Source organism: Leptodactylus fuscus, chromosome 4 (genome assembly GCF_031893055.1).
Source record: "Leptodactylus fuscus isolate aLepFus1 chromosome 4, aLepFus1.hap2, whole genome shotgun sequence".
Lineage (NCBI taxonomy): Eukaryota > Metazoa > Chordata > Amphibia > Anura > Leptodactylidae > Leptodactylus > Leptodactylus fuscus.
The window spans coordinates 30,404,892-30,423,102 of record NC_134268.1 but is presented as its reverse complement, the minus strand read 5'-3'; the positions used below and the strand labels follow the sequence as shown (position 1 = coordinate 30,423,102).

Below are 18,211 nucleotides of genomic sequence, written 5' to 3'. Positions count from 1 at the left end.
GTGATCCAGGAGGTGTTCAAATGCCACCTGTTACCCCGACCTACCCAAGTACAGGCAGCTGCGTCCCTGGTAACGGCATCTGGGAACATGTTTTTGGCGTAGTTTGGCCGTCTCTTGTATGGTAATTTGACCTATTGATCCTGAGGTGGGTACAGCACTGGTTTAGCATGTTGCACCCCATTATTTATTTATATATTTTTTGCATTGTAGTGTTCCCAGTTAGCTGAATGTGCTGGAAATTGCGGCCTGTCCTATTCACTTGAATGAGACCACGCTGCAGTTCCTTGCACATAACGTGGCTGGTACGTGGCCATGCAGGGGTAATACAGTACTACAGCGCTGTGCCCCCTATGCTCATAGTATCAGCGGGGGGCCCAGAGGTAAATAGAGATTATAGGTGGAGGTGCAGGTAGTAGACTCCTATTGATCTGGTAATTGATGACCTATCCAAAGAATAGACCATGAATATAAAATTAATGGACAACGTATTCAATGTGATGAAAGAAAGAAGTTTTTGTATATGACATACATTTCACTCTTTTGTGTTCCGAGAACATGCAGTAGCCCTGGACGGAGTTGAAGTCTTTGTGACTGTGTGCTCTATTACAGGTTAAATATTTAAAGGGAATGTGTTGTCAAAAAAATCCTAAAAATCCTACAGTTCTGACCACTATGCCCAATAATATGCTGAGACTTCCTGTTTTCTGTAGATTTCTTTGCAGCAGTCACCTCACTTACAGCACACTGATGGTCACAGATATTATGTATGTGTAGATAAGACGCAGAATCCACAATAGATGATGTCACATCTTATCTACCCCTCTCTCTGCACAAGTCACTCTATCCTAGTATTCAATGGGGTCAGCTCCAGACCATTGTGTCTATGGCCCATTCTCCATCTCCAAAAGACAGGAAGTCACAGACTTGTCTTAGTGGCGAGAGGTGGAATTGCAAGACTTTTTTTTTTTATAGAATTTATGAAAATACAAAAAATTAAAAACAACATCACCAAAAATGTTTCAGAAGAAAATGTTTAATATAAAAACTTGATTTACAGAATGAGGTCATTTCCCGGCAACTTTCCCTTTCATTTGTTTTTTTAGACTCTATTCATATTGACTCGTGTTCTTGGAATGTGACATTGTATAATGCATTGAATATATTTATATTGGTGCTAAATCTCTGCCAATTGTTATTTTGTCGCTTTTCTAATTTTTTTATCATATATGTAGTAATTTTTAATTAGCATACAATATGCATGACTGGAATGACTCCAAATATCAGAAATCTAAATATTCGTGTTTAATCTGTTCTGTAAAAATAACACAATTTCTATGAATTTATTTAAGATTTTCCATTTTTTTTTATTGTTTTCGTTTATTTGTCTTGAACAGGATATCATACAATGTTCTAATATATGTGTATTAAAAAATCTGCTTATATACATTTATTATATCAGTGCTGGCCCCTTTCTGCACAGTAGAATGGTATAGCCCATGAACCAGTCCTGTATAAAACATCAATGGGATAAGAGAATAGGACTAAACATGGCATCGGTCATGTGACCTCTGGTATCTAGTAAGCACCTGGGTTATATACTTATGTCTGGTCGGCACACAGGACATGGGAAGACTAAATAGGACTAATGGTGGCAACAGATCTGTATTATAATAGGTCATGTTGTCTTGTTGTTTAAAAAAGCGAAGCTGGTTTGGATCGGATTTTGACGCGGAGGTTGCCCCAGAATCCGGTCCAAAAAATGGCTAGCTGTGACTGGATGCCGGTGCAGTGCATACAGTGCATCGATATCCAGTCGCGGCATTCTGCTCTGGATTAGGCCCAAATGAATGGGGCTAGTCAGGAGGGAGGTGTCGCACCGTGGACTCTGCAGCAGATTCTGCTGTGGGATCCGCCTCAAGAAAGGGCATATCGCTTCTTTTTTTGAGAACAAACTGTTTGCGGAAAAAGGAACCCATTGAATACAATACAATATGTTGGTTTTTTTTACCCGGATTTTGATGCAGAATCCGCATCAAAATCCTAACCAAAACAACCCATTTGAACCCAACATAAAAAGATACTCATTTGTCCTTGGCGCTCTGTTGTCTGTAGCTGCTGTCTGTAGCGCCGAGGGCAGGTGACTATTATTATTTTGTTTATTTTTTTTAATGCTTCCTCTAGGGTTCCTGGAAAACTCCTTTAGGGTAAGGCCCCACGGGCCGTATCCACAGCACTAAAGCACTGCGGGAAGAACCGCTGCGTGATCGCATTGCAGTTCTTTCCGCAGCGCTTTTAAGAGAGAGTTCACTGAGTTTTCCTCCGCAGACTTTCTCTTAACATTATATCTACGGAAAGCCGCCAGCGTTTCCATAGGTATAATTGACATGCTGCGATTTGCAAAGCTGCAACGGCTTTGCAAATCGCAGCGTTTCTGCGCTGCGATCTTTTCCTCTAAGTGGGGATGGGATTCGCATGAATCCCATCCACTTTGCCTGCACTGTACAACGCCACTATTTTTCTCGCAGCGTCTCCGCTGCAGGCAAATTGTGGCATTTCCGGTCCGTGGGGCCCCGGCCTTAAAGCTGAGACCCCACAGTGTGGAAATGCAGCTTTTTTTTGTTGCAGATTTTGTTGCATTTTTTTGAGCCAAAGCCAAGAATGGCTAAAAAGGGAGTGGGGAATACATAGGACGTTCTTATATGTCTCCCTATTGCTTAATCCACTCTTGGCTTTGGCTCAAAAAACGCAATAAATTCTGCAACAAAAAAGTTGCGTTTCCATACCGTGGGGCTTTAGCCTAAGGGGGAGTTCACATGGAGTAACGTGCTGCGAAAATCACGGCCGCAAAATAGCGCCGCGTATACGATCCACGCTCCCATTGAAATCAATGGGAGTGTATACGGCCTGCAAAATCTCACATGGCGTATACGTGCCACATCACGCGACACGTTACTCTGTGTGAACTCTCCCTAAGGATAGTCCATAAATATATTCCTGGCCAAGCTTTTTAAAAATGGATTCTTTTCTATAAACGACTTTATTTTGAGTTTCTATATTAATATTCCTATTTTCATCACGTGATTCTGGGTCTGGCGACTTTGCCTAATCTATTGCAGCAGCAGAAGAGATCTGACAGAAGGAAACAAAGAAAAAACAATTCATTAACTTCTAAGCCGGAGTGTTGTGAGCATGCTCAGTGACATCTGCTAAGGGTTGCTTCACACTAGCGCTTGTATTTCGTCTGGAAGGAGTCCGCATGCACACCCTCCGGACGTAATACAATCGCAATTGGAAGTGATGTGCTGTCAAGGCACACAGAGCCCATAGATTATAATGGGATTCGTTCGGACAGTGCGTGGCAAGCACATGGACCCCATTATAGTCTATGGGCTCCGTGTGCCTTGACAGCACATCGCTTCCAATTGTAATTGTATTATGTCCGGGGGTGTGCATGTGGACTCCTTCCGGACGAAATACAAGTGCTAGTGTGAACCAACTCTGAGAGTGGGGGGTGGAAGGAGGAACTGAGTTTTCCTTATTCTGTATTATCATTGTTGGAAATGTTATGTCTTGTATTATTGTGTACTGTATAATCTCTTCTATCCTATAATGTACTAATCTATGCCATATGTTTTCAGTCCTCTCCTGTATTATGTTTGGCCTTGCTCAGAGGGTATTGTGGCACTAAAAATTCAATGCACACCTCAAAGAAAGAGAAGCGGAACACAGGACAGAATGATAAGCGAAGCAGCGTCATGTTATGCCTTTGTCTGATCTTTCCTCATCTTTCCTTTACGGCTCTATCTTCTCTGTCTGACCCTCACAGGTGACATGGAGTATTGGATGGAGCACACATCTTGGCACAGCAGCGAGGCCTCCCCAATGTCTTTGGTGAGACATATGGGGCCCTTACATTCAGTTCCCTTCACCATCCACACCTCCCTTTGTTTTTTTATTTTATTTTATTTATACCTATGCATGTTTTCTTTTCCTTTATTTTATATATATATCCTTTTTTTTTCTTTTTTTTTTTTTTTTTTTTTATCCCACACTTGTAGGGGACAGTCAAAGGGGAAAAAGAAAAACTAGTGAGCAGGCAGTTTTGTCGGATTCTAACACCTTGTCTGAAAGGCAAAAGAAAATGGTGTGCTTTGGAGCCCACTCATTGGAAGAGGATTTGGAATGGTCAGAGCCTCAGATAAAAGACTCGGGGGTAGATACGTGTAGTAGCACCACCCTAAACGAGGAGCATAGCCATAGTGAGAAGGTACTGACATTGTGGAAGCCTGCATTTGGATCTGCTCATTTGGTCTTCGTTTGCTCTCTGTCACTCATTTAATTAAAACATTTTTGACAACGAGACAGGGGGCTTATTTGAGGACTGCAGTGTGATGTCGCAGCCATCTGCCAACACCGAGCCACTCTGCACATTTTTGGCCCTAGCTGGCAGCCGAGCGCTGCATCTGCTGTCTTTGAATGAGCTCCGGACTGTTTTCTAGACACTGTAGTATTTCTTAAGGTGCAGAAAAGAAAAACAAAACCAAAAAAATGTCGTAAAAAAAAAAGTAGAAAACGAAACAAAAAACAGCGCATTCTTGAATTGCCGATGTTGGCAATGCAAGAATGAGAATTGTCAGGCGCAGAGAAATTTCGCTTTTCATCTCACTGCATATTCTAGAATGTGATATCTTCTCCATTCAGCAAGTTTTATTGCCTTTAAGGATGCAGTTGATTTGGCTGATTGTTAGCATTCACCCCACATGAACCGGTACAAGTCGATATATAAAATAATATTTTACAAAAAAAAAATTTTTTAAAGTAAATGTTAAAAATTTGGGTCTGTTTGTACAGAAAAGTTGTTTTTCTTTTTTCCCTTTCACTTTCATGTCATGTCCGTCCTTTTCATCTGTCGTCATATAGTGTTTTATTTTTTGTGTGGTTTGAGTTGTAGCGTCTTGGTCTCCGTTCAGTTTATTTCTTTGCTTTTTTTAGCGTGTCGGGAGCCATGACATTCGTGTTTGTCTTCTTAATGTGCTCTCTCTGTATGTGGAATCTGCATGGAGCATGAACTTGTGAAGTCGTAAGCTAATGAAGCCACAGCAGCGATTACACAAAATATATGTGCCCGTCAGTCACCCCCCGCACAAGGAGCTGCTGACCTTGACTCAGTGGGAAACCAGTAGAAACCAGTATCTGGCCGCATTCAGAAGAAAACGGAAAAAATATATAAAAATAGAGCTAAATAATAATAATAAAAAAGAATAAAAACCGGTGCTCCCCAAAACAGCCATACAGTGATATTGTTTAGGCATACTGTATATTGTACTGTATTATAAGCCTCATGTGCAGAAAGCCTGCATGGCGGCACACTGCGGCAGATGTACTAAGTCTGTCTAAGGCCGGGGACCCACGTTGCAAAAACGCTGTGTTTTATTAGGGAGCCTTCACACGGAGTAAACGCGCATATATTTTTACAAAATACACGTGTAAAAATAAGACTCCAGTTGACTTCTATGCGGCGTATACGAGACTAACTCCCATTGAAATCAATAGGATCATATACGGCGCTCAAAATCTCACACGGCGTATACGTGCCAGGTCACACGGCATGTTACTCCGTGTGAAGGCTCCCTTACAGTACCTGTAAAATGGACGGGACTTTGTCTAATCCCATCCATACGTTGCCGAAAAAAACCTACAGCGGAAATGGTACAATTTTAAAATCGCAGGATGCCAATTATACCGGTGTTTTCCATATAGGTATAAAAAGGGGAGGAAAAACTCTATGATAAACGTTGCAGAAAAAAACATGATGCGTTTCCACTTTTCTATAGCGTTATTTGCAACAATTTGCTGCATAGAGTCTTGGCTTCAAAGTTAGACAGTGCAAAGTTTGGCCTTATTTACATTGAATAAGGCCTCGTTCACATCTGCGTTCGTATACCGTCCAGGGGAGTCCGCATGTGGACCCCCCGAACGGAATAGCAAACGCACCTACAAGCAGTGTGCCAGTGGAAGCACCCAGACTCCATAGACTATAGTGGAGTCCGTGTGCTTGCCGCCAGATCTCCACAGGGATCATGTGGACAGGAAAGTAGTTCACAATCTACTTTCCTTCCTGCAAGATTCGTGCGGGCAGCGCGCAGCAAGCACACGGACCCCATTATAGTCTATAATGCAGTTGCATTCGGTATTCCATTCGGGGGGTCCACATGCTGATTTCCCGAACGGAATACCAATGCAGATGTGAACGAGGGGTAAATGTGATGGTTTTCTTGTGCCATCACACAGCCAATGAGAGTGAATGAGTCTATTCACATATCACATGTTTTTCTGGCAAACAGAAAAATCTGATGGAAATGACATGCTCTGTCTTTGTTTTGATGAACACACGGACTCAATAGAGATTAATGGATCTGTTTTTAATAGACATGGATATAAATGGAATGACAATGGAACTATTTCCATTAAAAAAAAAAAAAAAAGAAAGACCAATGAAATGCATTTTTTTTTTTTACTAATTTTTTTAACGGTCCATTAGAAATAGATCCAAAATGGATAACACCCGGACATCAAAAACAGATATGGAAGGGATGCAAAACAGCCTTCAAAACGGATGTATACATCTGTGGATGATAAATCTGGCACATTAATAGACTCTAGTGTAACTTTACACCTCCTGTTAGTTGATACCAGATAAATGTGCCATTTTGGTGCACAGTGTCGCCAACTAGACCATGCCCAAATCCAGTTTTTCATTAAAAATCAGCAAAAAGTCTTGACAAATGTGGCACAAGACAGTTATTGCGGTGCAAACAGTACCATTTTGCTTAGTAAATCTCCCCCATTGCTTCCTATCTGGCTCTATAGCGCGGCACCATGTGGAATACTATGTGCTGTCCTATAATGTTTTATCTAGTATGGTGTATATAAAGCTATTCTGTACAAGCAATACATCTAGGGGAGAAAATCTCTGTATATAAAGCCATTGGTCACAAGGTAAGTTGATATTGTCAATGGGTTCCTTTAAATGCGATAGATAGATAGATAGATAGATAGATAGATAGATAGATAGATAGGAGATAGATAGATAGATAGATAGGAGATAGATAGATAGGAGATAGATAGATAGATAGATAGATAGATAGATAGATAGATAGATAGATAGATAGGAGATAGATAGATAGATAGATAGATAGATAGATAGGAGATAGATAGATAGATAGATAGATAGGAGATAGATAGATAGATAGATAGGAGATAGATAGATAGATAGATAGATAGATAGATAGATAGATAGATAGATAGGAGATAGATAGAAGATAGATAGATAGATAGATAGATAGGAGATAGATAGATAGATAGATAGATAGATAGATAGGAGATAGATAGACAGACAGAGAGATAGGAGATAGATAGAAGATAGATAGATAGATAGATAGATAGGAGATAGATAGACAGACAGAGAGATAGGAGATAGATAGATAGATAGATAGATAGATAGATAGATAGATAGATAGGAGATAGATAGATAGATAGATAGATAGATAGATAGATAGATAGGAGATAGATAGATAGATAGATAGATAGATAGATAGATAGATAGATAGGAGATAGATAGATAGGAGATAGATAGATAGATAGATAGATAGATAGATAGATAGATAGATAGGAGATAGATAGATAGATAGATAGATAGATAGGAGATAGATAGATAGATAGATAGATAGATAGATAGATGATGGATGAGATAGATAGATAGATAGATAGGAGATGGATGAGATAGATAGATAGATAGATAGATAGATAGATAGATAGATAGATAGATAGGAGATAGACAGACAGATAGATAGGAGATAGATAGATAGATAGATAGATAGATAGATAGATAGATAGATGATCCACCAAAGGTTTCCCTGACATCAGGTGATCTTGCATTTGTTCTTACTGTCACCAATTAATGTCCATGTTAATTATTCCATGTTAATTATAAGACCAGCTCAGTGATCAGAGAGTCTTGTGGTTTATCTACCATCAGGTTGGTCTTCCCGGATCAGTCATGTGACATAACAGATAGCGCACTTTGTAGGACATAGGTACTTTATATATTTTTAGTCTATTCAGTATGTATTTTCAGTGCCACTAGAATGATCCTGTGAGGCCTCATTATTCATATTATAGGAGATGAACATACCCTATATACAGGTCACTTCCTTATGGCAGCCAGCTATACTCTCCCAGTGGGGCCCAGCTGTTACCATTGATCCCAGTAGTCTATTAAAGGGACTGAAGCTGAATAATTTAAGGCATCTTTGATGCACAATGTCTGCTATCACCCTCCTGCTCAAAGCACAAGAAATGTATAACTTATAATCATTCTTGTACTGAGGCCCCCTATATGTGCATAGAGGACAGGGTATCATTGTGTGATTGATGGCGATCCCAAACCTGATCCTGATATGGCAGTGGTGGAGCCGCGTCTTATATTGCAGCTCATGTTCACATGAATGGGGCAGTACCAGATACAGCCGGGCCTGGACATTGCTGTGCTGCGGGGAAGGAGCCACAGCATTGCTGCCTCCTCGTACAGTATAGGCTGTCCAATTTAAAGGGGCTCTATCATTGGGAAAAGTCATTTGTAACTAAGCACATCCTTGCATAGCCTTTAGAAAGACTATTCCACACCTACCTTTTGTATGTAGATTGCCTCAGTGGTTTTTGAAAGAGTCCTTTTTTATTCTTATACTAATTAGCTTCCAGCCAGCACAGGAAGTTCCCAGCAGCACTCGTCCCTGCTATTCTCTCCTATATGTGTGTGCAAACAGGAAACAGGAAGTCATCATCAGCAGCTTGTACTGTATATATACATAGGAAAGAATAACAGAGGGTGCACAATGAGACTTCCGGGTGCACCAAGAGGCTAATTAGCATATGAATAAAAACACTCATTCAAAAACCACTGAGGCGATTCACATACAAAAGGTAGGTGTGGAATAGTCTTTCTAAAGGCAATGCAAGGATGTGCTTATGACTTTTCCCATTGATAGAGCCCCTTTAAGGGCCAGTTCACACGGAGTTAATGCGAGCGCATTCAGGCACGTATACACGTGTCAGAATGTGAGCGCTCAAAACAGATCACATTCATTTCAATGGGTCGTTATGGGCGTATAACGCGCGTAATTTTGCGGCCACAAACGCCGTAGTGACCCATTGAAATGAATGTGATCTGTTTTGAGCGCTCACATTCTGACACGTGTATATGTGCCAGAATGCGCTCGCGTTAACTCCGTGTGAACTGGCCCTAAGGCTGAGGCCCCACGTTGTTCTTTTGTTGCAGATTTTGCTGTGTTTTTCTTTTTTTTTTTTTTTTTTTTTGAGCCAAACCGAGGAGTGACCACACAAGGAATGGGAAATCTATAGCACGCTCTCACACTTCTACGTTCTGCTCAATCCACTCCTGACTTTGGATCGAAAAACCATAGCAAAATCTGCAACCAAAAAAGCTGCGTGCCCCACTTTGCAAAAATACCGCATTTTTGACTAAGCTTTTTACAGTACTTGCAAAATGTGTGGGATTCTGACTAATCCCATCCACACATTTCAGAAAAATATCTGCACACAAAACGATGGCACTTTTGTAAATCACAGCATGTCAATTATATCTATGGGAACATTGGCGGGTTTTGTATAGTTATAATAAGGACAGACAGTTCGCAGAGGAAAACTCAGCGGACTTTCTGTGAAAAGCGCTGCAAACAAAAACGGTTTGCAGCTCGCTACGTGGGCCTTAGCCTAAAGGGGTGTTCTGAAATGTACTGTATATATTGATGATCTGTTCTTAGGATAGGCCCTCAATATATGATCAGTGGGTTCCGGCACCTCGGACCTCCACCACTACACTGGTTGAAGAGGTCACAGTGTTCAGGTGATGCAGAGTTCAATGAATACCAAACACAGCGCTGTACATATTAGGGCTGTAATTGGCTTTACAGCTCAGTCTCATTCACCTGAATGGGCCTGAGCTGCTGCTGTACCATGTGTCTGATCAATGTGCTGTCATCGGGATAGGGAAGATATCCCAACACTTGGGAGAGCTACAACCTCTTCAAACAGCAGGTCAGTGGGGATCCTGGGCCTCAGACTAAGCTCCAGAAACCCCTTTAGGCTAAGGCCTCATGTAGTGGGCCACAGCAAAAAAGGGTTGTGGGAAAAACCTCGGCAGACTTTCCGCTTCCATTATACCTATAGGGAAACCGTCTGCGTTTCCTGAGGTATAATTGACATGCTGCGATTTTCAAAACCACAAAGGTTTTGGAAACCACTGCGTTTCTGTAGCGCGTATTTTTCTGCAATGTGCGGATTGGATTCGCCGTTTTTGCATCACGCGGGGCCCCGGCCTTAAGCTTATTGAAAATGCAGGACACTTGTCCTCTGACTGACTGGAATGACAGTCACACCTGAGCACTGGAGCCCTATGTAATGTCTATAGGACTGACAGGGTGTATACAGCCCTCAGCAATGTGGTGAGTGGTGTGTATGTGTAACTATGGCTCTGTACACACAGGAGCAGACAGGAGGTAAATCTTGGACAGCCCCCATTACGTTACCATTATATCAGGACACCGCAGATAGGTTTTGCATCCCTTTCCATATCCCGCGTGCACCTCGCACATCCTTCTAACACAAATAGTATACTTGATATATGCAAATACAAGGTTAGGAGCCAGAAAGTCACATTTTGGAGCAATTTAGTGGAATAATACATTGCTGCTGGATGGTGACAATTACTCCCACTCTCCGCAGCAAACCTGATGATTTCCTGGTTATTTTAAACTCTGAGAAGTAGATAGGTCATGAGGCATTTATAGGGGATGTCTCCATTCCCATGTAGAGACCACGTGTTCCCTGAGTAATGGTCCTGTCAACCACAGCTGCAGGGGGTGTCAGATGTACGTCGTGTCCATAATCCCATCATAGAGATTGATGGATACCGAGCTCGCTGTAGACATATGGTGTTGTGCAAAACTTTTAGGCAAGTGTGTGTGTGTGTGTGGGGGGGTGCTGCAAAGAAAGAATACTTTCAGAAATAGAAGGGTTAATAGTTTATTTTTGCCAATTATCAAAATAAAGTGAATGAAGAAAAGAGAAATGTAAATCTCATCCATATTCGGTGTGACCTTTGCCCTTTGCCCTCCATCAGTTCTTGCAGACAGTTTTTGGCAGGGCGGTTGTTCCCGCCATCTTGGAGAACTAAGCACAGATCTTCTGTGGATGTAGGCTTGCTCCAATCCGTCTGTCTCTTCATGTCATCCCAGACAGACTGGATGATGTTGAGATCAGGACCCTATCATCACTTCCAGGACTCCTCCAAAAAAAAACAAAGGTCACACCAAATATTGATGGGATTTACATTTCTCTTTTTTTCCTTGATTTTGTTATTTTCAAGCATAAACTATAAACCCTTCTATTTCTAAAAACAGTTGATATTACATTATTTTTCCCCTCACATGCCTAAAACTTTTGCACAATCCTCTTTTTTTTTTTTTTTTTTTCCCGTTTTGTCCCTTGAAATTCCAGTATCCTGATAATAACTACAGCCTTGATATCAAAAAATTCTGCTAACGGGCACATGATGAGAGAACGTTGTCACTATCAGATTTGTATATTTTGTGTAATCTTTGCTCTGCCTTTGCTTTACATTCTCTACAAGTCGTCTTGAGAGTCAATTAAAGAAGAGGATGCCATGATTTATGCAATCGGAATACGATGTACGGCAGAGACGGGTGTCAGTGCGGCAAATGCAAATTGTCCGCTATAAAAACTGCAGCTCAGGCTTTATATATGAATGATGGCAGTGCAGATGTAGCAGAGCTCAGAGTGTTATTTCACCGGTTTTTGTGACAATGACTTAGAATTAATCACAGTTCTATTGGAAACCACAAATTTGGTTTCTGTATTGACAGACTGAGCACTGTTACATTTGCGTAAACGGAGACGTACTTTATTAATGTTATATGATATATAATATATATCTATATAATAGAAATAGAACATCACTGCTGCCCCTTTAAGGAGGTGATCCCATAGCTGTGCCCCTTACTTTTCTGGAAAGCTACCATTGAGGCCAGTGTCTTCCGATGTCTCCCAATAAATTTGTTGACTGTTTCCAATAAGCAGAATTGCGCTTGCAGCTCTGCGTTTTAATTCTACAAATCTGGCATCAGATTTCCTAATATACAGCAAATCCGCAGTGAAATTCGTAGATTACACCTTCGGATTCTCATGCAGATTTGACCCCACGCATTGAAATATCTTACAAATTCTTGGCAGTCCCTGACAAAGTCTTTAACTGACTCTCGTCCTTCCTGAGCTCGTGCTTCCTTTAGAAGAGGCTTATGTGCGCTACAGTTTCCCAGCCGTTGTGGAACTACAAATCCCAGCCAGTGACTGTACTTCAGCAACGACTGGGAAGCCGAGAGACCTCTGCTGTTATCTATGACATTAACATTTATCTCTGGTTTTTCTTATGTAACGTATCAGCACCCGGTGACATGGCAAGCGTCCAAAGATGGTGACCGATTAATAGGCCGCATCTTGTTAAACAAACGGTTAAAAGATGGAAGTGTTCCCCGAGATTCTGGTGCAATGCTTGGACTGAAGGTAAGAGCCATGTATGATAAGCACTAAGAGTATAATCGTGATTTATTCAACGCCCTTGTGACTGGTGGACAATATGTGATACTGGTTAGACAGTAGTCTTCGCCCTAGCCCAGTACAATACATGTATGGTATCATACTTTATAATAGGGCTATAATATAATGTACCCAAGATTTATGAAAACTGGAGAAGTTAGTGAGTGTTAGAGTTTTTGTTTTTTTTCTGACCCATTATACTGTGGGGGCAGCAGGAAGAAACAATATATGTACTGCGGGGTACCAAGAGAGGGATATTATACTGTGGGAGCTGAAGAAGGGGGGGCCATTATAATTCAGGTGCATCAGGAGGAGGACATTATACTGTGAGGGCACATTATATTTTAAAGGGATCCTATCATTGGATACCCTTTTTTTCTGACTAACACGTAGGAATAGCCTTAAGAAAGGCTATTCTTCTCCTACCTTTAGATGTCTTCTCTGCGCCACCGTTTGGTAGAAATCCGGGATTTCTTCAGTATGCAAATGAGCTCTCTCACAGCACTGGGGGTGTCCCCAATGCTGCGAGAGAAATCTCCAGCGACGCCTCCATCTTCTTCTGGAATGCCCTCTCCTTGTGTCTTCTTCCCTTGTCTTACACAGTAAGCTGTGTAAGCGGCCATTTTCTTGTGGCCCGGTCAGGTGCATTCGGCTCTGCCCGAAGCCCGATGGCAGAGCCGACTGCGCATGCCTGGGTTGTTTTGCAATCCAGGACGGAAGAAGACACCCGGGAGAGGGCGTTCCAAAAGAAGATGGAGGCGTCGCTGGAGAGTTCTGTCGCAGCTTCGGAGACGCCCCCAGTGCTGTTTGAGCGTTGAGGACCGCCCCCAGTGCTGTGAGAGAATTCATTTGCATACCGAAGAAAACACAGATTTCCACCGAACGGCTGCGCAGAGAAGACATCTAAAGATAGGAGAAGAATAGCCTTTCTTAAGGTTATTCCTACTGTATGTGTTAGTCAGGAAAAAGGGTATCCATTGATAGGATCCCTTTAAGGGTCTCAGGAGAAGGATATTATAATGTGAGCACATCATGAGTTTGGCTTTATACTGTGAGAGTAACTGGAGGGGGACATTATACCATGCGGATAACTGGAGGAGGATGTTATACTTTAAGGGTAACTGGAAGGGGGACATTATATTGTGGGCGCATATTCAGATGGTTATGTCAGGGTCACTATAGCGGTGTTATACTGTATAAGGAGCTGGCGCTGGTTCTAACTATACGTAAGTTTGCTTCTATTTGTTCATTTTCTCCTTCTTTGTAAGTTGGGACGTATTGAGTGTTTTCTATGTTTCCACGGACCGGCCGCTCAGGTCTGTTTTCATGGACCAGTTTAGCCCTAGAGATGAATAGGTCAGTGGAACAAAGAGGATCACACACAAATCTGTGAAAACCACAGCTGAGACTTGACCAGGTTGTGTGAATCGAGCCCTAAAAACGAGCACTGGGATGTTGCGTCTCCACCTGCCCCTTGTCTGGTATCATATACTATAGATATACTACTAACAGGTTCTGCTCACTATCACTATATTCCTAATAGGACACATTGGCTGCTTTTCAGACGTACAGCTTAATTTCCTATAAAATACTATGGATTACTAAAGCGCGCTTCATTCTGAGCTTCAATAATCCGCTTTATACAGTTTGTTGGAATATTTAATTGAAAAATGAAATGATATTTAATTGAGACGCGATGTTATGTAGACAAAGCAAGGTCAGCAGAAAAATACTGCGATCTCAAGCTTGGGGCAGAAAGCAACATAATAGGCCTGGTCAGCTTGTCCGAGGTTGTCCTAAAGATTCTCCTAGCTCAAGAAAATCTGTTGTTGACTTACCCTAAGGTACGGAAAACTACATTGTTGTCTTCTTACTCTTCAGATTGTCTGCGGCCATGCTAGGAGGATCAGACCTCCCAAAACTTGCAACCACATAAGCAGAGAACTCACATCACAACAATAGATTTTTCAGCTACAACGTTCTACGTCATCGCTTGCAACATTTTAGTGGCACGGTTTACAGTAGATATCTACCGTATATACTCGAGTATATACGGTACTTTATGACTGTGGGCCTATGTGCGTTCTGCAGTGACTTCTCCCAATAATCCGCTATATATAACAATATTGTAGCGTTATACTTGCGCTCAGCATTTTTCTATCAATGATTAGGAAAATCTTAAAGGGATTCCCATGACTGAAGCCCCACGTCGCGGAAACGCATTGTTTTTGCTGCTGCTGCTGACACGCGCTGTGTTTTACAGTACCTGCAAAGTGAATGGGATTCTGGCTCATCCCATCCACGCATTGCAGAAAAAAAATTTCCGCAGAAAAGCAGAATTTTGAAAAAACGCCTGCGTTTTCGAAAATCGCAGCACGTCGGCGCTACCTGCGAAAACTCTTGCATTTTTTGTATTGATTCTATTTGTTAAATTGGTTAGGCCACAAACTATTTATCCTCTCTCTATAGGATACAGGCAGAATAGGTGATTGTGGGGGTCTGACCGCTGAGACCCCACCAGTCCTGGGAATAGCATTGTAGATTCACTCTGACCACAGCCAGGCTGAATGAAGGATTGTCTCAGCGACCTGCATAGACTTGCTTCTATGGATAGAGGATAAATACTTTTCATGACATAACCCCTTTACTGTAGTGTCCCTTACTGAGCAGTGCCCTTTGCCCTTCTGCGCCCTTTCATTACAATTGATATACAATTCGCCCCCATCATTACAGTTGTTGATAATTCGCCCCCATATTGCTGGCCCTCTGTTTCAGTGGATGGTACTCCTGTCCATTATGTGAGGGAAACTGAAGGACCATGTGATCATTATTTTTAAATGTAGATTGTGAGCCCCATATAGGGATCACAATATACATTTTTTTTCCCTATCAGTATGTCTTTGTAGAATTGGAGGAAATCCACGCAAACACGAGGAGAACATATAAACTCCTTGCAGATGTTGTACCTGGCAGGATTCGAACCCAGAAATCCAGCGCTGCAAGGCTGCAGTGCTAACCAATGAGCCACCGTGTTGCCCCCTGAGTGACATATATGATCACATGGTCCTCCAGTTGTAGCCATAGGGAAGGGAACTTCGTCCACTGAAGGTCGTGTGTTGGCAATATGGGGTGAGTTGTCCATCAATGAAAAGGTACAGAGGGGGAAGGAGCACTGCGGAATAAGTGGCACTATATTAACATATCGACCTTTCAGATCAACCCCATATGGATGACCTATCTTTGGATAGTGATCAATATCAGATCAGTGGGGCTCAGACTCTCAGCTGATTGAATAGGCCGCTGTGCTCTGGAACAGGACAGTGGTTGTGAGTGGTACTGCACTGGTGCCCCGTACTGATCTGATATAGAAGACCTATCCTAAATACTAGGTCCCCTTTACAGGACAGAAAGCGAACGATAGAGATTAATGGATTTCCTAGGGCCACCGATAGCGGTTGTGTAGTTGAAGTCTATATAAATTCAGGAGACTCCAGTCCCAAATTCTCCACCCAAGACCATTAGCTCCTTTACCGGTGAGCGGTCCCTGCATCCTCCTCGCCGTCCGTCACTATGGCATGTAATATGTTAATAACAGTTATTAAAAATGAAGTTGACTTGGAGAGAATCTGAAATGTTGCTCTCAGTGTGTAGCACCTCCAGATTTGGCTCGTAAAGCTGTTACGATTCCCAGGATTCTCTTGACTCTGAATTTCTTTAGCACAAAATACATGTTCTAAAACAGACACGTCCTCAGTCCTGAGCCGCACAAATGAATGTGTCAGTCTTCTCAGAAATAATTTAACACCTAGAAACATAGCATTTGAAGACATAAAAGCTTCGCTTGGCACATGCAATCTGCCAATTTTTCCCTTTGTTGCAGAACCACAGACCTTCTGCTATTTGATCTTTGCTTCTATTCATAATAGCCTCCTGCATCTCCGCAGGATTTCCAGTTCTTTTATTATATATGCTTCCATATCATCTGCTGAGAGGGTATTTTATGAATAACAGCCCTGGTCTAAAAGTAGAACATCCTCAAGTGTCCCGGAGCCTCCAGCTCTGCAGCTTCGGATCATGACCTCCTGTTCTAAATACTGCATGTTTCCCTCAGAAATCTCTTCACTTTCTTTAATCATTGAATCCCTTGATATGCTCATAAACAACCCTTTACGTAAACCTCAAAGTTTCACCCCTACCTATATACAGTCCTATGAAAAAGTTTGGGCACCCCTATTAATCTTAATCATTTTTAGTTCTAAATATTTTGGTGTTTATAACAGCCATTTCAGTTTGATATATCTAATAACTGATGGACACAGTAATATTTCAGGATTGAAATGAGGTTTATTGTACTAACAGAAAATGTGCAATATGCATTAAACCAAAATTTGACCGGTGCAAAAGTATGGGCACCTCAACAGAAAAGGGACATTAATATTTAGTAGATCCTCCTTTTGCAAAGATAACAGCCTCTAGTCGCTTCCTGTAGCTTTTAATCAGTTCCTGGATCCTGGATAAAGGTATTTTGGACAAACAATTCAAGTTCAGTTAAGTTAGATGGTCGCCGAGCATGGACAGCCCGCTTCAAATCATCCCACAGATGTTCAATGATATTCAGGTCTGGGGACTGGGATGGCCATTCCAGAACATTGTAATTGTTCCTCTGCATGAATGCCTGAGGATTTGGAGCGGTGTTTTGGATCATTGTCTTGCTGAAATATCCATCCCCGGCGTAACTTCAACTTCGTCACTGATTCTTGAACATTATTCTCAAGAATCTGCTGATACTGAGTGGAATCCATGCGACCCTCAACTTTAACAAGATTCCCGATGCCGGCATTGGCCACACAGCCCCAAAGCATGATGGAACCTCCACCAAATTTTACAGTGGGTAGCATGTGTTTTTCTTGGAATGCTGTTTCTTTTTGGACGCCATGCATAACGCCTTTTTTTATAACCAAACAACTCAATTTTTGTTTCCAAAATGAAGCTGCCTTGTCCAAATGTGCTTTTTCATACCTCAGGCAACTCTATTTGTGGCGTACGTGCAGAAACGGCTTCTTTCTCATCACTCTCCCATACAGCTTCTATTTGTGCAAAGTGCGCTGTATTGTTGACCGATGCACAGTGACACCATCTGCAGCAAGATGATGCTGCAGCTCTTTGGAGGTGATCTGTGGATTGTCCTTGACTGTTCTCACCATTCTTCTTCTCTGCCTTTCTGATATTTTTCTTGGCCTGCCACTTCTGGACCTAACAAGAACTGTCCCTGTGGTCTTCCATTTCCTTACTATGTTCCTCACAGTGGAAACTGACAGGTTAAATCTCTGAGACAACGTTTTGTATCCTTCCCCTGAACAACTATGTTGAACAATCTTTGTTTTCAGATCATTTGAGAGCGGGCTGTCCATGTTCGGCGACCATCAAACTTAACTGAACTTGAATTGTTTTGTAGAAAGAAATGGTCCAAAATACCTTCATCCAGGATCCAGGAACTGATTAAAAGCTACAGGAAGCG

At 41.9% G+C, this 18,211-nt stretch overlaps 1 protein-coding gene across 41 annotated transcripts in view; it reads left to right on the top strand.

The window, feature by feature from the left end:
* RIMS2 (regulating synaptic membrane exocytosis 2) overlaps positions 1 to 18,211 on the top strand; it is a 478,194-nt gene that overhangs the window by 252,994 nt on the left and 206,989 nt on the right. For 29 of the 41 annotated variants that reach the window (XM_075270181.1, XM_075270178.1, XM_075270180.1 and 26 more), the window contains 2 exons: positions 4,059 to 4,267; positions 12,541 to 12,660. In XM_075270181.1, coding sequence (XP_075126282.1) covers positions 4,059 to 4,267; positions 12,541 to 12,660 — 329 coding nt within the window. Of the gene's footprint in view, positions 1 to 3,826; positions 3,892 to 4,058; positions 4,268 to 12,540; positions 12,661 to 18,211 lie in introns of all 41 variants that reach the window. The other 12 variants (XM_075270196.1, XM_075270188.1, XM_075270216.1 and 9 more) reach the window with 1 other exon arrangement.